Source organism: Siniperca chuatsi, linkage group LG11 (genome assembly GCF_020085105.1).
Source record: "Siniperca chuatsi isolate FFG_IHB_CAS linkage group LG11, ASM2008510v1, whole genome shotgun sequence".
In the NCBI taxonomy this organism is placed as follows: Eukaryota; Metazoa; Chordata; class Actinopteri; order Centrarchiformes; family Sinipercidae; genus Siniperca; species Siniperca chuatsi.
The window spans coordinates 20,227,053-20,252,574 of record NC_058052.1 but is presented as its reverse complement, the minus strand read 5'-3'; the positions used below and the strand labels follow the sequence as shown (position 1 = coordinate 20,252,574).

At 38.4% G+C, this 25,522-nt stretch overlaps 1 protein-coding gene across 5 annotated transcripts in view; it reads right to left on the bottom strand.

Moving 5' to 3' along the window:
• Positions 1-1,963: 1,963 nt before the first annotated feature.
• Positions 1,964-25,522, bottom strand: part of phactr2 (phosphatase and actin regulator 2) — a 49,503-nt gene continuing 25,944 nt past the window's right edge. For 3 of the 5 annotated variants that reach the window (XM_044213327.1, XM_044213329.1, XM_044213328.1), the window contains 12 exons: positions 23,855-24,028; positions 21,863-21,937; positions 21,273-21,413; positions 19,723-19,968; positions 17,010-17,526; positions 16,549-16,727; positions 13,969-14,125; positions 13,555-13,610; positions 11,627-11,688; positions 11,063-11,200; positions 9,387-9,463; positions 1,964-7,725 (listed from right to left, as the gene is read on the bottom strand). In XM_044213327.1, the coding sequence (XP_044069262.1) occupies positions 7,710-7,725; positions 9,387-9,463; positions 11,063-11,200; positions 11,627-11,688; positions 13,555-13,610; positions 13,969-14,125; positions 16,549-16,727; positions 17,010-17,526; positions 19,723-19,968; positions 21,273-21,413; positions 21,863-21,937; positions 23,855-24,028 (1,838 nt within the window). In that variant the 3' untranslated portion in view covers positions 1,964-7,709. The remainder of the gene's footprint in view (positions 7,726-9,386; positions 9,464-11,062; positions 11,201-11,626; positions 11,689-13,554; positions 13,611-13,968; positions 14,126-16,548; positions 16,728-17,009; positions 17,527-19,722; positions 19,969-21,272; positions 21,414-21,862; positions 21,938-23,854; positions 24,029-25,522) is intronic. The other 2 variants (XM_044213330.1, XM_044213331.1) reach the window with 1 other exon arrangement.

Below are 25,522 nucleotides of genomic sequence, written 5' to 3'. Positions count from 1 at the left end.
AGCACCAGCTGCTACAGTTGTCTTGCTGTCCTCCTTTGCTCTCTAAAAGCGATTATCACCACTGTCAGAATAATATATATATCGAACAAGGGAGCTGCAAAGTCGACCAGTGGGTTATCATGAGCAAGTCAAAAACCTCAATTTACACCCTCCCTGTCACAGAGGTCAAGCTGTAGCGCATATGTGCTGCAAAATCCATTCCAAAGCCAGCAAGTTATCAGAGAAGGCCTTTGAACATAAACCCCACTGGTGATTCACGTCTTTGACTGTCTCTCATTTCCTACCATCTCTCTCTCTGCAATCACTTTCTACCTCTCCTTGTCCCTTGTCTCCTTCAATCTCTAGTTCTCATTTCCTTGTCCTCTCCTCAAGAACCAACTCCATTACGCCCACATCCTCTTTAAAAGCTGGCAGGCTCGTACTCTGGATGAGGCTGAATAGATAGGGCTGAAATTGAATACTTTAATGGTCATTCGAATAGAAACCTCCCGTATAAACCAAAATACACAGGCACTTAAAGGTTCAGAGCTGTTTGCAACACATGCATTAAAGTGACATGCACTCTAAGACCACGAAATCCTACATGCAAGCAAGCACGAAATCGAAACAGTACAAACAGTATTCACAGAACTCACATTCATCTGGAATATTTATCATTAATCTATTTGGCAAAATACATTAAAAGTTTAATTGTCTTATTTTGCATAACTGATGTGTATTACACCATGCACTTTTGATTAGACTGTTCCTTGCGTTTGGTTTTATTTGTAGGCAACTGAGTCACAAGTGTGAAAAGACACAAAAGAAATAACAGCAGACTACCAAATTTGTCAGTGTTGATGCTCTCATTTTAACTTTGTCACATCAGTTTGGACACAACAAAAAGAGACTGGACATCATTAAAACAACCAACCACAAAAAAACCCCAACAAATGTTGACCACATGGTGGCGCTAAAGGAAAGTTCACAGGTTCACCAAAGTCATTAGGCTTCATCCTCTGGACACCAATAATGATTCCACAAAATTTCATGGCAATCCATTAAATAGTTATTGAGATATTTCAGTCTGGACTAAAGTGGTGGACTGGCTGACAGACCCATGTTGTGAGGCTAATAAAAATACATGCGTCATCTCAATTTTTGCAGAATTGTTTGTCCTTTTGTAACCAAAGCAGAAACTCAGTGAGAGCCAAAAGGCACAGCAAGGTTCAACGCAGATTTCTCTGAGTAATTATGGTGTCATCTCCCATAATTTTTCAAATTCAGGGCATGTGGAAGGTGATGAGAAAAGCTGAGTTAAAGGTTTTCTTCATTTTCCCCCCCAATATCCTAGAAAGGATTAATTGGCACTAATTGCTAAACATTTGAGTTTCCAGATAGGCTGTAAATTTCTCTGATAGTTTTTAATTAATTCAGGAAATCTGCAAGGGATGATGTAATGTATTTAAAAATAAAACCCTACTTAGACTAAGTGTCTTACTCTTTTCATTTCATGTCTCTAAATAGTGAATTAGGAAATGTGGCCTTCGGGGACTCTGAAATCTGCCTCCTAAAACTAGCTCTGAGTATGGCCAGCAATAATACAATGGAAGAAAAGAGAGAAGGGGGATCAATTAAATTTTACTTTTTCTTACATGCTGGTACAAACATAATATCTGAATCTATGAAGTGATGAGAAGATGATAGGAAGATGCGTCGTCCTCTCTAAACAAGTCCAACTGTTTCTGTGTATACACCTTTTTTCCCCCCATGTTAAAAGGGTCCTGTATTGATGTCCACATTTTTCACTATACCCCTGCCTCTATCTTCATCTCAGTGCACTCTGCTGCTGCAGCTGCTGTTTGCATCCATATTACTCACACATTTTTATTTCTACATTCCTGTCTAATATGCTCAAGACTGTTATCACTTGATTAAAGTAATGCTGATCATATCACAAGAAAAACCAGGATAACAAGATAGATGTTTTTCCATGATTCTTTATATACAAAAACAATATACAGTTTGGACATAACAGTAGCTGTTTTTGGGATATATGACATCATCCTATGACAAATCAATCTTATGTCAAAAATACAGTAAAAGGTGTTTGAAGTCCATGTGAAATATCCAGTCACGGGTCTTTGCTGCTTTGAGCACCTTACTGCCGTTGTATGAAAACATTTTTCAATAAATGCATTTCAATGACTGCCAATGCATTTAAAGCTGGAGGGTTTATGGTGTGACTGACTTGTGAATCCCCAGCAAATCATGATACCTTACTGTGAATTTCACAAGATCAAGAAAAGACTACATGTTGAAGATAAAAGGCTTTTGATCAACAGCAGCAGTGTGATTATGGCTCTTGTCAGAAATCGTGGATTTGATTTGGGGAAGTGATAAAAGAAGCCTCAAGCACCGTTACAACAGCAGACTTCCTCAAATGTAAACATTTTCATGAACTGGTGGAAGTCTCCAGTACAAGCAAGCAGCAAATTAATAGTAGCAGCCGGGCAAGCAAGTGTCAAAGTGGCCGTGAATGTTTTTAACCAACGCAATTGGAATTTTAGAGAAATACTATTTAAAATTTAATCGCAGGAATTGTATGTTTGATACTTTCATTAATTCGTTATCAACACTGCAAAGAAATGTGGGGTGTGTTATATCATTTAAAGCTTCTTTGGGTCTCAGAAGGTTTATTGTGTTTATTTTACAGTTCCATATAAGATGAGATGAAACAGACTGCAGCCATAAAAGTTTTTACAGGGCTTGCTTCTTGTGATTAATACTGACTGGTTATGACTAAACACCACAACTGTCAAGGCTCTTCCACACTCTCAACTCCTTAGTCTAGATGCTATACCTAATTCTGGACAAAAATATGGAATTATGCATCAGTGTTGCAGGACAAAAAAAAAACAACAAAAAAACTTAAATGTAGATTTGGTGACAGTTCAGACGAGGACTCCCCTGTAAGTAGTTTCAGTATTAGAAAGTTGCCTACGTTATAAAAGCAATAACACCAAGCTCTTGCCTGGATTTACACAAACAAGTAAGATTTCTAAAACTTCTTATTACATAACACTTTGTTAACCTCTCTTTAGCATTTCTAAGCAGTATATAAACACTTGATAAATGGTTTATAACACACTGTAATATAGTTGTTAGCAAATATAAAGACATTTTTAAGTGTTTCTTAATGTATTTTGTCAGCATTTATAACTTCTACGATTAAGCATCCATAACTGGTGTATAAACAGCTAATGAATGCTTGATAGCACAGTATAACATGACTATATATATCATAACTAATCATTAGTTTAACAAAGCATGTATTAGCCAGTCATACACATGTAAAAATCATTCAGACAGGTTTAAAACTATTTATAAATGTGTTAAACATATGTAGACATCATTATGTAAGATCAGGGATATGCTATAATATATTACAAATTATTCATGTTGATTCAACAGTTGTGGATGCTTCACATAATGAGTTAAGATAGTTTACAAATACAGTATTAAAACCCTGAAACCTGCAATAATGGATCGACATATTATCACCTTTTAAGTTGATATGTAGTTACAGAGTAACATTATCATTCATTTGGAGTTTCTGGCCACCTGACGAACGCAAGTCCTATAATATTCACTCTCCTTTTAGCTGTTTTTGGTCTCCACCAACTCCTGACGGAAATATCTGGCTCTGTAGCTGCTAAATGCTCCACTATGTTCACCAGCTAGTCTCTAACTTTGTCTGTCAGTTGTTTGGTGCTGAGCAGGTAATGTTCAGTGGGTTTTTAAAGCTTTTTCAATAAAAACAGCTGCATGTTGCTGCTGAAAACAACGCTTTGAGAGCAGTGAGAGTGAACCAAAACAGTAAAGTTGCTGAACAGCTAAACAACGAGCTGAAACTCCCTATAAACCTCCACAACGCTGAGGGGAGCTGCAGATTCAGGTGATAATTGTCTGTAGGTTCGTCACTATGAGCGACCCCTTTCACATTGTCACATTGTTTTCACATTGACTATATACTGCTTAGAAATGCTAAATAGGCTGGGTTACCATAACTGTTACCAGTTACCAGTTCTGGATTAACTTACTGTGAGATGCAAGCATTATATTCATGTTTACTTCACCATGACGGGATCAAAGCTGTACCACCAGATAAGACTTTTAATTTGTGTATCTAAAATAAAAGAGCTTTCTGGACTTTTGTTACAGTATTTGCTGTGTGCACCATGTTCACCTTTATAGAAGGTAATTTCACTCTACGTCCAATCGATCAGACTCAGGTTTACTTGTAAAATGAAATTGGATTATATACTGTGCCTAAACCAATGTAGTAAAATTTGAGCATGTTATCATGACTATGTCAAAGTTTCAAGTCGAATCCTGTTTGGGTTTTCTAGTGTGTGCAGGGTGAACTATGGTCATCTGAAGAAATAAATCAAAAGTGAGGTCCAGAAAGGATTATAAATTGTTTTTAAACCGAGTCACCATCCATGAAATACCTGCTGCATTGCACCTGCTGACTTCAGTTAAAGTGAAGGTGGAACAGAATACGAAATAACAGAGAGAGATTAATCACTACCTATAAAATGCCTTGTCCATGATCTGCTCTGGAAAGGTTTGGTAAAGACAAGACAGGTATTCAACATACTGTGCTTCATAGGCTGCCTAGAAACAGCACTTATACGTGTGTTGAACTGTTCATTTCATTATAATTGTCTGGGGATGATAAAAAATAAAATAAGACAACTAAAATTAGAGCTTAAAACATTCACATCGAAGTTCTATTGTATCATATTGGTAATAAAATTTCAATGTATGCACATGCTCGATATACATTCTGTACAAAATATTCAATATATAACATATACATCGACATGAACGAATACTGTTTCTTTTCCATCGCTGTACATCATTTCATGTTATGGCCTCCACACATTCAGAAACAGAAAGAATAAATCTGTCCTTTTCAGTTAATATTTGTAAGAATGACGAGTGTGGAGGTTGGAGGTCAATTATGAGAATACAAGCCATCGGACGTCAGCAAGCTCAATCTGTCACTTTTCAGCTAGGTCTCCTTTATAGTCCAAATACGCTGCAAAGAAAAAATCACTAACATTTTTGATTAATTTTTATATGAACATCCATGGCAATGAGTAAGGGGTCATGTCTTGGTTTTTTTCTGTCCCAGCTTCTTATATGAGTCCTAAAATATTTTTAAGAGCAAGTTAAAGGTTCAAGGTCCTCTATCTGTGTATCTGTCATTCTACATTTCACGTTTGACTGTTCTGAGGTTTCTTTTTCTGATAGCTCAGTTAAATGTTCTGGCATTCACACAAAAACAAATCATTAAGAATTGATCCCCTTTACAATTTGCATTAACATACATCTTAAGTATTTGGATTTTATCTCGAAGGAGCATTTAGAGGCAGAACATCTATAAATGCACCAAAGATGAACAGTGATCCAAATGTTTCAAACCACCTCAGCCACGTTGAAAACAAACCATAAATCTACACATACACTAAATGTCTGTGTGTATTTAAACAAAGCCAAACCCTCTTGAGTGTAGTTATGTTGTTGTACAGCCAGCTGTGACAATTTACCTACTTGTATTTAATCTCCTAACAATAAAAATTAATCCAGACTTATGAAAGTCTAAACTTCTTTCCAAGAGTGCACAAAATACAAATGTAATCCCATAGAGCAGTGGAATATGAAATAGACTAAGAAATACTACATGCTGCTTTATAACCTCCCATATGCCTGATATCAATCTTTTAGTTTTGCCGTACATAAGACTTTAAAGGAATTGTATTTTTGGAAATACCCTTATTTACTTTGTTGACAGGAGTTAAGATGAGAAGATTGAAACCACTCTCATGTCTATGCGCTAAATATGAAGCTACAACCAGCAGGCGATTAGCTTAGCTTAGCAGAAAAACTGGAAACGGGGAAACAGCTAGCCTGACTGTTCAAAGGTAAAAAAAGAAGAAGAAAGTCTATCTGCGCCTACCTTAATAAACATCGCATTTTTTTAATGACAAAAAACAAAATGTGAAGAGCCAGGCTAGCTGTTTCCCCCTGTTTTCAGTCTTTATGCTAAGCTAATCACCTGCCTTTTAGCGCTGCAACTAACGATTACTTTGACTGCTGATTATTTTCTCTATTAATTGATGAATCGTTTCATCTATAAAATTGCTTGTTTTATCCGACCACTAGTCCAAATCCCAACGGTATTCAGTTTAATGTCATATATGACCACCTGTGCAGCACATTTTTGCTTAAAAATAAGACGGTGTTTTGCTTAAACTATTCGACTATGACAATAGTTGCAGATAAATTTTCTGTTGATCGACTAATCAATTCATCGACTAATTGTTCTTGTATATTTCCCAAAAAGTTGACCAATTCCTTTAATTTCTCAGGTTGGGAGCCAAAAGAGAAGTCAAACTGTGTGTTGATAAAACAGCTCTTTACTGTTGGATTCAAGTGCATGTTAGGACAAGGTGTAGAAGGGCTTCTTGTCAGCAAGTCTCTCCTTACGTATCTATCACAGGCTAGGCAGGCAAGTGGCCTGTTGATTGCTTCAGTGGTGAAACTCTCAGTGCATGTTGTCTATTCATCAAACCTTTATATGAAATCTGCCCAACAAAATCCAACCTGTAAACTTTCAAATAAGAAGACCAACATACAGTCAAACTCCTGCTTTTTCTTTGGCACCAAGTCACTCTGAGTAAGAGCTCCAGCCAAAAGCCTAAAATGAAAAACTGAAGCCAAGGCTTGAAAAGTAGATCCTCTAAACAGCAAGTCCAGCACTTTTTGACCAGAGGTTTGCACTTAATAACTCAACACAGGATATATGATGGTACATGATCACCATGTATCATCAGGAAGAGTGCTGAAGGATTAGCATTGGCTAGAATTGGAGTAATTTCCATTGCACTTCACTATTAGAGCCTCAGGTGTCCACCGACCCCTCAGCTTAAGCAGTTATAAATATAACACTTGCAGGTTATTCTTCATCTACTTACACATCTTTGTCCTTATAGTCTATAACTCTTATGATATAATGCCCTCTAGTGGCAATATACTTTAAATAAGTCTTAGAATTAACTGCAGTATTTCAAATTCAGCTCCAAGAGGCACATCGAAGCAGAACAAACTGCCTCTCCTCCCCTCTGATCTATGACATAGGCACTGACATCAGCATGCAACCATCCAATCACTCCCATTTCCTGTTTTAGGAGGATGCCCATATATGGCCATTTGGCAGTTTATGAAAGGCATATCTTGGCAAGTACACAAACTCTTTAGTACAACCAAGCCACATTCACTAATACAAGGGTAATTTTGCCCATTTTTCCTCCCTGGAACCAAGGCCTGAAGTGAACCAAAAAACAAACAAGCAAAAAACATCATATTCCAGCAAGTTCTGGCCATCTATAATAAATAAATGGTTCTAATCAGAGCGCTATACACACCACTGTTCTGACTATAGATATGTGCAAATGTTTCACTGGTGTCCATGGATGGCCAAGGCCTTAAGACACACCTGTAGCTGTCACTATAGACAGCAATACATATTATCAGGCGCAAAACGATCCCAAAACAAAGTGGACCGAGCTGTGTACTGAGGGTCTGGAGGGCTGGGAGACTGCTGAAAGCTGTGGACCAGAGAGCTTGTAGTGCTGACGTCCAGCTGGCAGCGAGAGCGCTTACGGCCGATGGAATCTGAAAACACAAACATGGAAATACAATACACACATACTCAATTTAATAGAAAATCTACAAATCGTTAATTTTTTGGATCTTAAAAAATGCTTGTGTGAAATTTATCTATAGTATCTTACTAAAACAATTTAAAGTTGCTGTCACTGTAGAGCAAAGATATACGCACATGAGGGCTGTCACATTTTATTTGAAACTTCAGAGAAAGAAAAAGAAAATCAATCAGAAATGATCTGTTTGAATTCAAAACTCACAATGAATAAGCACAACAGACCACACCTTCCACTCCAGCAGGGGGCGTTTATAAAATACAATGTCCATCTGACCCTTTATATGCCCTGTTCTCCTATCAGTAGACTACTGTAGACAACTGTTATTCTCTTTAATATCACAAAATGGAGAAAGCTAGCGAGCTGTACTCAACAGATAATCATGACACCAAACTATCTGATAAGTAATGTGAGGAAACATTTTAGATTTGACACCACAGGTGACAAAATTGCGGTATGGTTGCTTGTTGACTTTATAAAATGCAATTACCTTACAGTAGAGTTATCTTGTAACTCAAGTGAGGCCGGAGGCTCCATGAATGAATGAAGTAATTCTACAACGGAGTTTAGGGTTATGGTACGTGGGTAGCATTCAAATTCGTTTGAACAAATTACATGTTAGTTCTCATTCTTAAACTTGACTTTTTTTTTTTTTAAGTGACAGCACTAACCCACATCCAAAAAACGTTTTAACAGGTGCTTAATAAAACAGCAGATATTCAGGAAAAAATTTAATATGCACACTGTTTTATAATCCAATAATACATTCAATTATCTACTGTTGCTATGTTTTGATCTGATATGGGTCTTCACCAGGCACAAAAACACTCCTCAAACACCTGCTGTTTGAAAATGAATTTATGGTCACCTTGAGCTTCAGCCAGTGGCTTTAGAGAATGAAAATGATGTTGGCGTAATGATGTTTTTGTGCTGAAGATTTTTGACTGATCTAAACGCTGCAGCAACAGATAAAGGTGACATCAGTTATTATGGAATACGAAACGGTGTTTAGATTCTACTTTTCAGGACTGTACAACACACATAGGAGAGATCTGCACAAACCAAATTATATTTATCCTTAGCAATGATAGCAATGGGATGCTCTAAATGTGTATATTGAATAATACAGAATTAATTCAGCAAAAACATGTAGAATTTATGCCATACAGAGTGCAACTACTAATGCAACCAGTGGAAGTAACACATTAAGAAATTTCTACTTAAAAAGGTAAATGCAAATTTTTAAGTGATATTAGTGAAACATTACAAAGTTAAATATACTTTGATTAAAAGGTGTATTAGTTTTTACTGGTGGACTTACTTCCCTGTGCTCTGTACAGTGATACAACATAAAACCATGTCACACAGATCTAATAACATAAGAGAGTAAACCTGGACTTTATTGGCAATCAATGCCTGGGGCTAATAAACTGGAGTCGACCCAGGTGTATATCATGATTTTAATGTGGTTAGTGGAAATGGAGGACCAGAGTAATATTAATATTGATCAATGTGAACTAACAAACAGAAGGATTTACGGTGATAAATTACTAATGAAGCGTAAGTTATCATCAGAGTTGGCTAAATGGTGGAGGTCATCGACCGCTTAAGTACCTGGTGAACTGTTTGCTGTCTTCATGAACCTCCATCTCTCGGCTCTTAAACTCATTCAGCTCCTTACGGATAGCAGCCTGAGAAACAGAACACACACACACAAGATGATAAAAATGCCCCGAGGAGGACGAGGACAAGATGAGGACGCACACACACAACATCTAAACACAGCTATTACTCAGCTGTGTTTTCTACTCTAATCACACCCTCGTGGACTTGCCGACTTTGATGTGCATTCCCAATAACTTAAAAGAGCTCCAGGCTGTTCCAATGGGAAATATCAAAAGATACTTAAAGGCTTCAATTTGGACTTTTTGAGCTCTTTATGCATACCTTCCAAAAATCTGTGCTGCTACAGACTTCACTTCAGGGAACTACCCACAATTCATACTGTAATGTTAATAGTCAAAAATGTAAAAAAAAAAGAGCTGGCAAGAACAAGTTTATATGTACACAGCAGCAAACATGTGTCTTGTTCTTTGTTCTCTTAAGGCATGATTATGTTGATTTGTTTTTGTCTGTTATTATCAAACAACATTAATAATAATATATAGGATTACTGAATGTTAGTAACAAACTCTTAGTTTCATTAAAGTATATATGAAAAATGAGCCTTGCATTTTACATTTGCACAGAAATCCCTGTGCCACACTTAACACAAAGTCCTGTCCCTCTCCTCGTACAGCATTCGTCCCACCCTCTCGCACTCAAGCACTTGTACTGATTATGCAGGTGATGTAAATTAAAGTCTACAAGGGTTCAGTGTTTAGGATTTAGAGAGGACATTGGGACTAGGGTGTGTGATTTCTGTGTGCTGTGTAATTCTAAACAGCAGAGGGCAGGGTTGACATATAAAATGCCCTCCAGCACACCCTGAGAGCCTTTCTCCTTCTAAGAGGAGGTTTTATAGACATGGAAGACATTTGTACAGTAGACCTGGTAGATGCATGCACTTATATTCTTTCTGTATCAACACATGTATCATCTCACTCACTGTACAAAACATTAAGTGCAACATACACTATATGGTCAAAAGTAGTGTGGACTTGTGGCCTCAGCCTGTTTTTCAGGGTTTAGTTGGGGTTCAACCACTGAGTTCCAATTAAGAGAAACCTTAATGCTTCTGCATATTTTAGACAATAGTGTTCTTCTGACTTTGTGGCAACAGTTTGTGGACGGCCCTTTCCTGTTTGCACCAAGCGAGGTCCACAAAAAGAAGGTTGTCTGAGTTTAATGTGGAAGAACTCGACTAGCCTGCACCAAGCCCTGACATCAACTCCATCCAACACCTTTGGGATGAACCGGAAAACTGATGAGCGAGGCAGATGTTATCGCCCAACATCAGTGCCCGACATTTCTAACGCTCTTGTGGCTGAGTGGGAGGAAATCAAACAGCCTCTACAGAAGAGTGGAGTGGCCCAAGGTTTTGGAATTAAATATCCAACAATCACATATGAGTATAATGCTCAGGTGTCCACATACTTTGTTTGGGTGTCCAGTCTCACATACTTTTGGCCATGTAGTGTACTTTGACATCCTTTAACCACACGTAGTTCACTAGCATAGAGTATGCAACACCGACTAGTAACAGGTTGAGAAGTTGATAACATAATAATGGAAAAACGTAGTCAAACTTAAAATAAAGATTTGACAATGCAGCATATTTACTGTATCACCTTGTCAGCAGGAGTAAGCCGTGTCCAGGGTTTGTCTGCCCGCCGGTCATAATCCTTGGCGTCTGTTACCTCCACATACTCATTAAAACGCAGGATCCTGCGAGCAACGAGTTCTGCCACTGTAGGCCTCACACTCAGCTACACACACACACACACACACACACACACAAAGAGGGAGCAAAATTAGACTATAACCATCAAAATTCAGGAATAGTGTTCCCAATGTTTTTTTTTAGTTTTAAGTTATATTAAAGTCAAACATACTGTATATGCCTATGTACTTATGTTTCATTTTACTATTGTACCTAGTATTGATTATATAAAAACAATTCCAGGAAGCAAATGTTATTTTTATCACAAGAGTCACAGCAAAGGCCCAACTTCTCAGCTGAAAGACAATTTTCAGTTCCATCTATGTCCACTAGATGGCCACGCAAAGCATCTTTTCTGCCTCCTAATATGACTGGTAGCAAAACATATTAGCAGCTAAATATAGACTCTCTGTATCCTTTCTGTTCTCTCCTGTGTGTGTGTGTGTGTGTGTGTGCTTAGTGTTTACAGTACCTTTCTGGAGAGTCTTCTTTTGATCTCTTGTTTGGCTTCTTGCTCCTCTGCTTCATTCTTTTCTGCATGTAGAAAATGAGTGAGTGTGAGTCATTTCACACCTACTGTGTCTTCTCCTACTTCTGCTTCTGCTTCTACTTATAACAGCAAGATATGATTTGCGATATTAGAGCGTGTCCATGGTTATGTAGTGGTGTGGTTGCCTTAACATAAACAAAAGCAAAAGGGGAAATGATGTCCTTTGATTTCTTCTAGACTTGGCCTGAGACGCTGGTAAACTACTTGACCTCGGGATTGAAATAGAAGTAGTCTGGGGCTCACAGCACAGACACCAGTCACTTAACTCTTCTTTCCCATAATCAGAACAGCTATGTAGAACTACTTTTCTCTTTCTGTGTTTTTTCCTAAATGAAAAGTCACACAGTCATCTTGGGCTTCATGCTGTACACATCGGAGGATAGCTTTATTTTTCCTGCGTTATGACCAGACTGAGGTGGTGTGTTACACTGTACACCATGACACATTAAAGTATCTCCTGATGGATGACATGCACTGAAGTTGCAAACCAACTTATTGCAAAATCTGGGTGCAAAGGTACACACATCCTAACATGCCCTGCAAAGTTTTTGCTCCAATTTTAACATCACACTTCAACGTTCTTTATGTCAGTAGATCAGTATCACTACACGAGTCAGTTGTGAAGGTGAAGGTTCATTCTAGCAGTTTAACAGATGTTGCATATTAATGTGTTTAGTTACAGCCTCAAAGATCTGAAAGTGCCCATTCATGGATAAACTGAAGTCACAAACAGATGAATTTGGTCATACACAATGTTCACTTTAAGTTATTTTGTAGTCATGTTATACTGTTGTTGTAATTGGGTTATTGTGTCATAGTTATTGCATATAGCAACTTAGATATCAACCAACGCATTGGATGATATCTTTAATTTCCTGTGTCATCTCCACTGGATACAAACTGGTGATTGTGGACTGTTTGCTATTATTTTCCACTTAACATAAAGCCACAGATAATGCATAACGACTCAGTCTTTAGTAGGAGAAAAAGCAGTTTGAACTGGTTCAGTTAGGCCAAGAGCAAAACAACTGAAATTATAATACCCAAAGCTTAAATACCTATTTTAAACCTCTGAAATGCAAAGTCGGCATATAAATTGAGCTAGCAAACCCTCCAGCGGAATGATTTAAGTCCTGCTTGGTAGCATGACATACAAATTTTATTGACTATTTGACAGAGTGTATTTAATATTTATCAGGGCTAGCGTGCAGTGTGTGTACTGTGCATAATGCAGCCTAACTAACTCACCAGAACTATCAACAACCCAATATTTTGTAAAAGAATACAGACCACAGTGTGACCAACCACATCAGTCCAGTTTAGGAGAGAGAAAGCTTCCAATAAACAGTAACTCATAATTTAGACAGACATATCTGTCTTATCTATCTGATAAATGAGACACACATTGTATCTGTTGCTGCCACTGACTGAAACTGGACAGCTGGAACACCACGATACCTGTTATAAACAGGAACATCTATTACTTTATGTTCGACAGACACAAAATATGGCTCTTTAGAAATTAGCAGGATGTCACGCGCTAATTTCAAGTTTGAGAGATAAGACCAAGGCTGCATATTGTAACAGTGCGTAATATATCTACCCAGTGTTACAACATTTTTCACTGGCATGTAGACACATCCTAAACATGTATCACGTGAGGTGATGCAAGACTGTTAGCATGCTTTACGTTTAAAGTTTGGAAACTAAAGCTGCAGCAACTGCACTCACATTTCCATGCAACCATATTGATAGTCATAGCTAAAAAATGACGTGATATTACTTTTTAAGTTTCTAAACATCATGTTTCACATCACCCCTCAGTTTAACAGTGTATTTCAGAAACTTACGCTTGAGGATGTTTCTTTGCTCCAGCTCCTCTGTGGTGGGTCTTTGGCTCAGGCGCCTGATAAGAGAAAATACATACTTTTCGACAAGGAGCAGATAGGAGATGATTTAAACATTACACTGAAAAACAAGAAGAATTATCACAGTAACATTTGTGATTTGTTTTAATTTTTATTTTACATCCTTTTTTGTTGTTAATCTAAAGGCTGGTTTGCTGCCAGCCTTTCTGAAAATGCCAAACTAAATGATTTTTACTGTGCATCATTTGTACCAGTACACCACCCACAACTACACCATAAACAATCAACAATCTCTGTTATTACCCCACAGCTCAACCAAGTCTATGATGAAAATTAACACCTAGCTACATTTTCACAGCATGCTGAGCATGTGTGTGTGTGCACAAGTGTGTGTACCTGACTAGTTTGCAGCCTATTTGTTGGCGGAGCTCATGTCTCTCTGTCAAAGAGCTCCGTGGCAGAATGTTTTTCTCCTCCAGCTCTTTCTTACTAGGTCGGTTCCTCAGCTTGATGTTCAGGGTGTCTCGTCGGCTGACCTTAATAGCCAGATTGCCTGGAACAGAGATGTAACATGGATACTATCGTAGAAAAGGTTTCAGTCGTAGTCATCTGGACACTGTTTTCAGAATCAAGATGTTTCGGCTCCCATCCGGAAGTCATTCTCAATTGTGAAAAAATGGGCTCAGGCGTGTTCAGGCAACACTTTAAGACACTTTAACTCGTTCACCCTAAGGACAAGATGCCCACACAAAAACAGAGCAATGTAGTTTACTCCATTCAATGCAGTGAGGAAAACTGCAAAGAACGGTACATAGGTAAGCCCAAACAGCCACTTCACAAAAGACTTTATCAGCACAGACGACACGTTAACTCAGGATTGCAGAGCGCCGTGCATTTGCATCTAAAAGCTACAAACCGCACATTTGAAGACAGCGAGGTGAAGATTCTAAGTAGAGAGAAGAGTTGGTTTGAACGGGGTGTCAAGGAAGCCATTTTTGTGAAAAAAGAAAACCCCTCTTTGAACGGAAATGGTGGTCTGAGATTCAGTCTCAGTCTATCACAGTGTATTAGCACCTTGGTCACGCCAATCATATACTAATCAGGTACTTAACAGTGATGAAGGAGGTGCAGCCAGAAAACAATAGGCCTGATTACTGATTACTGGGCCATCATGGAAACAATTAGGTCAGTTTCAGGTGAAACTAGCTAATCAACAGATACTCAGGTAGACTCCTACCTGAGGGCAGGGCTTATGTAACACAGAGTAGCTGAAATTTCTAGTTCCCATCCCATTTTTTCACAATTGAGAATGACTTCTGGATGGGAGCCGAAACGTCTTGATTCTGAAAACAGTGTCCAGATGACTACGACTGAAACCTTTTCTACGATAGAACACTCCTGGACGAATGAGGGACTACACCGTCCAACATGGACACTAGTCACAAGCTTATTTGGGCCTTGAAACAACCAGCATTGAGATCAGGGCTGGAATCGAACCCAGGATGCTGCAGTAAGGACTCAGTACATGGTGTGCACACTCCATAAAAATAGCTAGCACAATAGGTGCACTTGATTACAAACACTGCTACAAAGGTGAGTCATATTGGATTAAATGTTGGTTAGCAGCATTTGTCTGCTGTAAAAGAAATCTGTCATTCAGCCCTTTGATATAGTCAGCTTTGAAAAGCAACAGTAGCTAACAAGTAAGAGGCCAATTCATATGTGCTCAAGCTGGTGCGTCAGTAAAAAATTATTCAAAGATGTCCCCCCAGTGTTCTTCATGTATTTCTAATGCTAAAAACCCAGCTGGCAGCTTAATAGATGCACCTATCTCAGTGTGTTGCGCCTCCTTTGACGTTTATAACAGCTTGAATTTGTCTGGGCATGAAAATTGCACCATGCGAAAATTTCTGCATTGCAAAGTCACTGCAGTCTTACTGTGAGCAGTCCTTTCCACTTCATCTTTATAGCAATGAGATCTGGGGACTATGCAGGCCACAAAAGAAATGAAAATTCACTGTGTTCCTGCAACCATTCAGTGATGATACATGTCTTGTGACATAATGCATTTGTTTGCTGGAAGTGTCCATCCGGGGATAAAAAGTAGTCACAAACAGATGAATGTAGAAATTATGTTCAGATATGACTTTTTTCAATAAGTGTGATTTGCATTTTTTGCTTAATTTTTGCCATTCTCCTTTGAACTCTAGGATCCACAAGATGTTTTCGTCAACACAGTTAGCTGTCACTAGTAAAATGTATTTTATATAGTATGACCTCCTCAAAAATGTGGACGTTGTGTTCCCAACTTTGAGAAATGTATATTAACTTGTTTTTTTTAACTTGTATTTACTATAGCCAGCAATAGCAACCAGAAGGTAAGAGACAAAACAGGAAGTGGAACAAACGAGAAAAGGGGCAGGCCGCATAAGGTCAATAGCTAAACATGTCAGCCGTTTGGGAGATTCTAGAACTCCCAAATGCTGTTGGGGAGATTCTAGAACTCCCAAATGCTGTTGGGAAGATTCTAGAACTGTCAACTATCATGACACCCGCAAAATCACTTTTTTTTCCTGTTCCAACACTCAACCCTAACTGATACTTAAAACACTGGTCTGCCTAATTTATACAACAATCTGCAGGTGCACATGACTATGACTTGTTGGAATGTACAAATTGTGTGAAAGTACAGGACAAACCTAATGAACTGGTAACTCAATGTACTCTAAAAAGAATACACTGTGCCAAATGTACATAAAAACTTAGAGCTGCTTATCCCACTTCCTTTCAGTTTTTAGCCAGCATTTGAAACTATTTATTAAATAAAATGGCATATTCTTACGGAAATGCCTCATACAAACAACCTGCACATCACCACGTCACAGTTGATGTTCGTATGAATTCTGCAGGTGACATACTGGCTTTTTCGTGTGGATCTCCATTATTGTGTTATGTGTTACAAAACAATTGCCATACTGTTTGTGTACTCGTCTTCCTCCTCATCTTCTTCCTCCTCATTGCGGTACAGGATTGGTCCGTCAGAATCAGAGTCACTAGTTTGGCTGTCTCTCGGCCTATCAGGGATCACCGTCACCTTGGCATGTTCCGTGTTTACACTGAGGCCCTTTGGCTTTTCACATTGGCGCTCTGCTGACCTGCAGGAAACAATATCAGGACAGAATGAGCGCACGCATTTGTTGAAATAGAACAAATCCTAAAAGCTGTTTCCACCAAATGTAAATATTTTACATTATTGCACACAATTAATTAGAATTATTGATTTATTGTCAATCAACTCATTGCTTAAATGATAATCATTTTAGCACTTATCATGTGACTCCAGTAACACTGCTGTGTAGATATGTAATGTACGACATGCAGAGAAGTCGAACATAAGGAATGTTTCACCAACTCTCATGTCCTTACTACATTTTTACCTTGGGATGTTCTCCATAGCAGACTCTGTTTCTCTGTTCTTCTTTTCTTCTTCTCCTCCCTTCCCTCCCGTTGTCCCCTGTTTCTCCCCCTGTGAGCTGCTGTCTGTCTCTCCCTCTGTGAAGGAAGTGTCCTCTGTAGCAGTGTTGATATGGGGAGACTGGACTATGGGTTCAGGAGCCATACCTTCCTCACCCGCAGTGGAGGTCTTGGGAACAGATTTAGGCTCTAGACCAGGTGGAGTTCCCGCTGCCTCATTGCCTGAGGCTTTAGAGGAGGCAGGCTTGGTGTCTGAGGAAAGTGGCGAGGACTTTAACTCCCCAGGCGGGCTAGGAGTCTCTGCTGAGGCCTTTTGCGGTACAGAGGAAGAGGTGGGAGTATCTGTTTTCCGGTTGGTCCTTGCATCTGTTCCACCAGTCTGTGCTGCAGCCTCCTTAGACGCACGAGAACGAGGGGTGGAGGTGGAGGCAGGGGTGGTTTTTGTTGTACATCCTGTCTTCTTCGGATGGGAAGATTTGGCTAAGGAGAAGCAGGAGCAAGAAAAAGAGAGAAGGGAAAGATAGAAAATTAGGCGTTTTCTTTCCTCCTGGTGCTCCAGTTTCCTCCCAGTCTGAATACATGCAGGTTACATAAACAAAAACTACCAATTGTTTGTAGGTGTGAATGCAATTCTATCAGTACAAATGCTATGTCTTATACTAGTATATACTTTAAAATCCAACTGAAATCACATTTAGGCATCTGTTTTTGCAGTCAAAAATACTGTCAACATGTTGTTTTAAATGTATTGTTAATATTTTTTATTATTGAAAAGGAAGGAAAAAGAGATCTTCAGGGAAATATCAGAAAAGCTCCTTTTTGTCTCAGTCGGTTGGAAGAACGCATCTGTGTTTGACTGACAGCAGCCTGCAGTCTGACCCCCAGCAGGGAAACAAGAGAAAAAGTTGACAAACTTGTGCAAACAAGTGATGTGCAGACGACGTGTTGTTAGCAGTAGTATTGAAGAGTAAGGACCACACTAACATCTAAACAGACCAAAGTGACATTTGCAGGAAAGTTTGCATGCTGTTTAATATGCTGCAGCTAACCAGCTAATCAGCTGTCTAGCCAGCAAATGGATGTTAGCAGTGAATGTTTGTTTGGTGGCTCGTTCAATAAGCTAAAGTGCAGGACAAGACTTGTTCATGTTAGCAGGAAAGCTAATGTGGGTGTTGTTTAAAGTCTGCGGCTCTTGTGTTGTGTAGCAGGCTGCTGTCTGGCTGTTAGTCAGTGTGTCCGTCTGTCTAGGATTGAACCCTGACATTACTGCTTTAACCAAATGTGGTTTAAAATGAAGCAATTTTATTGCTAAGTTCAAGTTCTATTTATAAGTTCTCCATCTACGTAGAAGGAGAACCAAACAGTATTTTGTCAAATTAATGCAAAAACAGGGGGCGCCATCATGAATCCAAAAAATATTAAATTTATATTTCCCCCTTTAGGTTTCTGATTTTTACTCAAAAGATATGTAAACAAAAACAGATATGTATGCTGTAGCAGAAAAAAAACCCAATTTATTTTCAGATGGACTGAAAATAGTATGTACAGTAGGGCTGCAATTAATGATTGTTTCATTACTTAAATCAATTTTTTTATTTATTTTTCAAATTAATCTTTGTTTAGGCTATAAAATGCCAGAAAACTATGAAAGTGTCCATCAATATTTCTTGGAGCACAATGCGATGTCTTCCAATTTCTTTTTCTGTCCAGCCAAAAGTCCAAAACCCAAAAAGTCACAGTGACAATGTTCTGTCATTGACTAATCAATTAATAGAGTAATCGTTTCAGCCTTAATCTACAGTACACATGCAGTTCATCTAGTTTGAAGCAGTAAGAAACTGCTTTATTTGAACATGCTGGTGGCGAGTATTAGAATAACCATTTGTAATCAGATCTTTAAAACTGTGGCAAATATAGAATACCTAAAGGTAATACTGACTGAATTAGTCCTTTAAGTGTCTGTGAAGTGTCTTTGTGTGCTGGTAAAAGCAGCCTGAGGAAAGGGATGTACTTAAAATGTTATTAAAACACTAATGAAACAACTTTTGTCCCACTTCCCTGATAACTCAACATAAAATAAACAGAGGCCTTAAGAAACGATTGCATAAACATCACATGCAATATTCTGGGCTCTGTACTGCTATCACCATGCTGTAGTTTAAATAAGTCTCTCACTCACACACACACACACACACACACACACACACACACACACACACACACACACACACACACACACACACACACACACTTACACTGGATGAAGGGTGATGATCATGCCCTAGCATCATGCCATCAATCAAAACCACATGAGCTTCTCAGAGCCCCCCCACACACATACTTGTCCACAGTTGGACAAACAAATCTTCACTTCTGCTTTCTCAGAAATCAGAGAGAGATCATAAATGAAACACTTTACTCTTCTAATGAGGAAAGAACAATATCAAGAGGGAGAACCAGGGAAATACTATTTTGTAGCCACTTGACAGAAACTTGACTAACACTTTAAATACATGAGGGAGTGTACTTGAAGCCATGGTTTACAGGTGCATAAGGCTTCATAGTGAGTCTTCTTTCCCTTCAAACAGTAATACAAACACATTTTCCATGCAGGGAGGCAGGCAGGCAAGAACATCGACAGGCAAACTGGCTTCAGTCCCAACGACCTGAACTTACCAATCCCATGACTAGTGTTGTTAGTGCTCCGCGGGTTAGCTTTAGCTTGAGTGGATGAGCCTGTCTTGCCTGTGGTTTTAGCTGTCTTTTTAGTCCCAGAGGCACCATCTCTGTGCCTGGTTGTGGCTGCAGTGCCACCCACAGGTTTGGAAGAGGTGGGCAGAGTGGCACTTTGCTGTTTTTTAGCTTGAGCTTCTCGAGGTCGCACTTGGTTAGCCCGGGCGAGGGGTTTAGTATCACATCTCTCTGAGCAGATCAGAGGAAGCAGGAAGGAAAAGTATGGTTTTTACAGGTTAAAATATAGATTGAAAGCAAGATAAAAGACACATTCCAAATGGACATGCAGACAAGCAAAGAAAGAGATACTGAAAGATCAGAGGTGAGTTTGACAGAGATGATAATGAGAGAAGAGTCTTGAGCAGCTTTTATTTAGGATTGGATCAAAATGAATGATGTATAAGGCTTGGGATATGACAGATGTCATGTACCCATTAACCTTACCCATCCTCCAGTGTGAAGGCATGTGTGTTCTGTTACTGTATTTGTAATGTTTGATGCCTGGGCCTTTCTGATTATTGACAAAAGAACAAACAAATGGCTCAGAGTTCTATGCTAAAAGGGTTGAGATGAGAACAGCACAACACTTAAGGAGTATCAGACAGGAGAACAGTGGCCTGTCTCCTGAGAGAGAGGGAAGCATTAGGAGATGGCTTCTACCCGCTGCAGGCTGATATAATGGGAATATCTATTTGAACACATTACACCCAGTCAGAGATCCCACAGAGGATTCAGTGTCAGCCAGAAAGCGGCTGCTGATACAAATGCATGCCACGGCCGAGAGGAAAAGACTTCAAAGCAACCAACATCTAAAAAAAGCTGCAACATTTAGTTCTAGCTTATAAAAATGGAATTGCTAAAGGGCTGTAAAAGTCACACATTCCCAAGTAACACAACATGTTTCAGCACTTTCTGTTTGGAAGAGTGAAGCCATATTAATAGACAATTACAATTACATTTGTTTGCCCAAATTGATTATCTTTGTTGCCTGGACACATTAGTACTACTGTGGATTCATTATATCTATATGTTCCAGAAATAGAGGCACAATATTTATATGCTTGAGGCGTAAAATATTTTCTTGATCATTTATAATAAAACTGTAGGGAAAGAGCCTCTTTGTAACAAAGTTTTTTCTTGCCATTTTTTGTCTTTTGCCCTCCGAGTATCTTTTCCCTCTTATTTTGTCCTTCTCTGTAGATACGACAATTTCTTCATTCCACAAACATTGTACCAATATCAATATCTCTGTGGTGGCTTTCATGTTGTATAATTTATGCTTAATCCAAAGTGTGGCCCCTGGAATAATTGTGCCGGTTTTTACATATTAACAAATGGCCACAAAGTAAATTCTCGTTTAAATTTATAATATGCGGGTGAGAAACTATTGGACTCAACTAGTAGAGGGATCCAGAAGTTAATGACACCAATGAGCCCTAGATGACAGTGCGACAAAAGCTCATGTTAGACCCAGTAACTGATCCAGAAGTTACCTGTTTTGTCCTCAGTGCTGGCAGGCCCGGTGGCCTGTTCCTCCAGCGGTGTTTCTGAAGACTCAATGTGAACTTTGACCTCCTCTGATGTCACACTAGATGTGGCATGGCCGTTCAGATTTTCACTGCTGATTGATTCATCTAAAAAGGAAAAAAAATTGTAACCGAAATCCTCTGCTTTTCAGTAATGTTCAGTTGCTTGAAAGCAATTTGTATTTTAAGTTCTGCTTTTACTGGCATTACAACAGGCAAACATCATCTCATTTGACAAAGTTGAACTTAACTCAAAAACAGAAAAAAAGGGGAAAGTTGATCAATAAATCATAAAGGAAGTAGTTATGATGTCAGATCTCACAAATGACAAAGTTTCCATCTGGGTTTATAAGTAACTAAAATGTTTTTTATTGCAAATTACAGCTCCATCATAGGCCAATCAGGGTAATTTTGAATGCTGGACAGCAGCATCATTTTACTGCATCATTTTCCTGTTTTTTATTCCCCAAATCATGATATGGATGTCCAAGATTTTGCATCTGAAGTTGAAATAAATAAATAAATGAAGAAACATGTGAATGAATGATCAGACAAACCTTGGTCAGCAATGAGAACTCCTTTCCTGATGAGCTCCTCCCTCGTTTGTCTGGTGGAGATTTTTCTCTCTAGGACTTAAAGATGAACAAGATCAAGGTCAGCGTATGATTCAATTTTATTTACTCTCCCTTTATCTAGTCTTCTAGCTACAGCAATTCATTTACACAGAAATCTACAAAAGTATTGCACAACAGATATGTTCATCTTCTTATATTGCAAACGTCACTACAATCCCAACCCTGCAAGCTAATTCTGTCTTGATAAAACTGCTGTTTGTCTCTGAAACCTCTTGAGAATGGGATCATAAGGAACCAATCTGCCTTGTTCACAATGACATCTGTACACAGCTGAGTCATCAAACGAGCATGCTCAGACTGAGTTGATCACACAATTAGAGCTGAAAAGTTAGTCAGTTGACAAAAGAATTACCTGCAACTATTTGGATAATAAACATTTTCTGATTTCAAATGTGACAAATTGTTTCCTTTCTTTGTCATATATGATAGTTAACTGAATATCTTTGTGTTTTGGACAGTGTGTGTTGGGAAATAATTATGGGCATTTTTCACTATTTTCTGACATTTGCTAGATTGTCAGAAAATAATCAATAGATGCAGCGCTACACACAAAGCGTAGATTGGTTTTGTACACTCCATAATTACAAATAAGACTGAACAATGGACAAACAATGCCAAATGGATTCAATGTTTGTTTTCACTTCCAAACACATGGTTTAAATAAATGGGTTACAAATCAAGATTCAAAAATGTTAAAAAAAATTGTGCTTCTATAAAGTTATGCCACCATCCATAGTCACCATTAGGCAAGGTGTTTTATACCTTTAAAGAGCAAGGGATTATTGGGAATCAAAATCAAGAAGAGGGCTAGAGATCACACCTGAGCAGACCAATATGACCTCCATGGAAAAATTAAATGGACTCGACTCCAAAAGAGGGTATTAACATATCGACTTAGAGTACTGCACAAGTACAATGAGTAATGCAGTTGATGCCCCTGATTGAGGTGAAAGGAGGAAACATTAAACATTCTCAAACTTGTGGAAAGAAAAATGTGATACAATGATTTTTTTTTTTTGCTTCACACCTGGACAGTAGCCTGAAACCAACTAGAGGGACATGTAGGCAAGAAACCTACATACAAATACATAATAGAGAAAGGGTCAGATATATGGAATGCCATTTAAGTCAATATTAAATAAATAAATAAATAAATATGTCTATGAAATAAATCCTAAAATAAATAAATGAGGCAATAAATATATAAATAAATGTAAATATAAATACATAAATTAGTCAATATAGTTCAACAAATAAATTGTTTTTTATTTAAAAAAGGATGTTTTTCAAAAGGACTACTTTTATTTATTTCAGGGGACTTTTATTTCTTAATGCCACATTTATTTCCCAGCTCTTTTTATGTCCATCCCTTATATTCAAATGAATGCAGCATGGTTATCTAAGAGATTCAGACCAAAGCAGCATGACCGGACACAGCTTCTGGCTCAGAGACCGACGGAGGCCAGTATGATGACAGGGCTGCTTTGGTCTGAATTAAAAGAGCTGGGAAATAAATGTGGCATTAGGAAATAAAAGTCCCCTGAAATAAATAAAAGTAGTCATTTAAAATATTTAAAAAAATTATTTATTTCATAGCCATATTTATTTATGTATTTATTTATTTAATATTGACCTACATGGCATTCCATACAGATAAACCTGGCAGCCGTGAAAGAGTCTCTGCTTTTCGTATTTACTTCTGTACCTTTTTATTTCCCAGCCAACACTTCAAGAATGAATCAATGAGAGCTACAAACAAACCGTTCACTCTTTTCCTTTTAAAGCTCTTCTGGGAGCTACACTGCTCCTATTCACACTTGAGCAAATCAGAAGCCACCTATCACTTGTTCATACTATGTCATTAAAATACACTCACAAATGCAAACACACACACACACACAAAAGACATCCTACCTTTAGAAAGATCCTGGAACTTGTCACTGGTCTTCTTTTTCCTCCACTTCCAGGGTTTGAACAGTTTTCCTAGTGACGACAGCTTGCCTCGCTGCTGCCGTGATGCAGTATTGGTGGCGCTGTCCACCACCACGTCACAACTGGCCAGCGATGATGATTTCTCCAACCCATCAACTAGAAACACACATGCAGAAATACAAAAATATAACATAGAAAATCAGATCAGCATTATGATCCAAACACGAGTCTGCACAACAGTTCTCTATATGTACCAGAAGGTTTATGTCTTCTGATGTATTCTGGTAACAGCTAATGCTGGACTTAAGTGTTCAAACAAAGCCATATGTTTACTCGCTCACACTGCAAAACACAGACTAGTTTCATTATTATCCCTGTTGTCACATGAAATACAGGATATGGGTAAAATCACAGGGCATAGATAGATCGATATACATATATATATACACACATACACACACAGTGGTGTGAAAAAGAGTTTGCCCCCTTCCTGATTTCCTTATTCCTTCCTTATTTTTTTGCATGTCTGTCACCCTTAAAAACACACACACAGCGGTGTGAAAAGGTGACACTTGAATGTTTCAGATCATCAAACAAATTTAAATATTAGTCAAAGTCCACCTCTGAATGGCTGATGAAGAACAAAATGAAGACTTTTGACTGGCCTAGTCAAAGTCCTGACCTGAATCCTATTGAGATGCTGTGGCATGACCTTAAAAAGGCAGTTCATGCTCGAAAACCCTCCAATGTGGCTGAATTACAACAATTCTGCAAAGACGAGTGGGCCAAAATTCCTCCACAGCGCTGTAAAAGACTCATTGCAAGTTATCGTAAACGCTTGATTGCAGTTGTTGCTGCTAAGGGTGGCCCAACCAGTTATTAGGTTTAGGGGGCAATCACTATTTCACACAGGGTAATGTAGGTTTGGCTCTTATCTTTGACTAATATTTAAATTTGTTTGATGATCTGAAACATTCAAGTGTCACCTTTTCACACCGCTGTCTGTGTGTGTGTGTATATATATATATATATATATATATATATATATTTCTGCTACACAAAACTCCTGTTTATTTTTATGACTTCTAATAATTGTTGCTTTTTTCTTGTGAAATACTGGAAAGATTAATCTCTTTATGCCCCTAAAAATGACTCTACTGAAACAATCTGAAAAGCTAAAGACCCCTCTTTAGTTAAACTGCTCAATACTTATCCACATACACTCAATATATGCGTTGTTTTAAAGGTTTAAGATAAGCAAAAGCTAAAAAAGGAGGGAACTATTGTCATAGAGCATATCGCCGTACATTGCTGCTTCAAACACTGTACAACTTAGCTTTCAACAGCTAAGCAGGAATATTATTTCGAACTCTGTCTCTGTAAAGTATTTGCAGTGTGTGTGCTTGTGTGTGTCTTGGCTAGATCCCTGTCCTTCCACAACTCCTCCTCTTCCTGTTGAAAGATTAGAAGTGCAGTGAACTCTCTGGAATACTGCAGACAGTGTGTGTGTGTGTGTGTGTGTGTGTGTGTGTGTGTCTGTGTGTGTGCGCGCGTGCCATGCCGGAAAGAGAGGTGGTGTGTAATTCCTCAGATTCAAGCAGGGGAAGGTTTTTGTTTTTCCAGCTACATAACAGCTACTGCTGAATCACT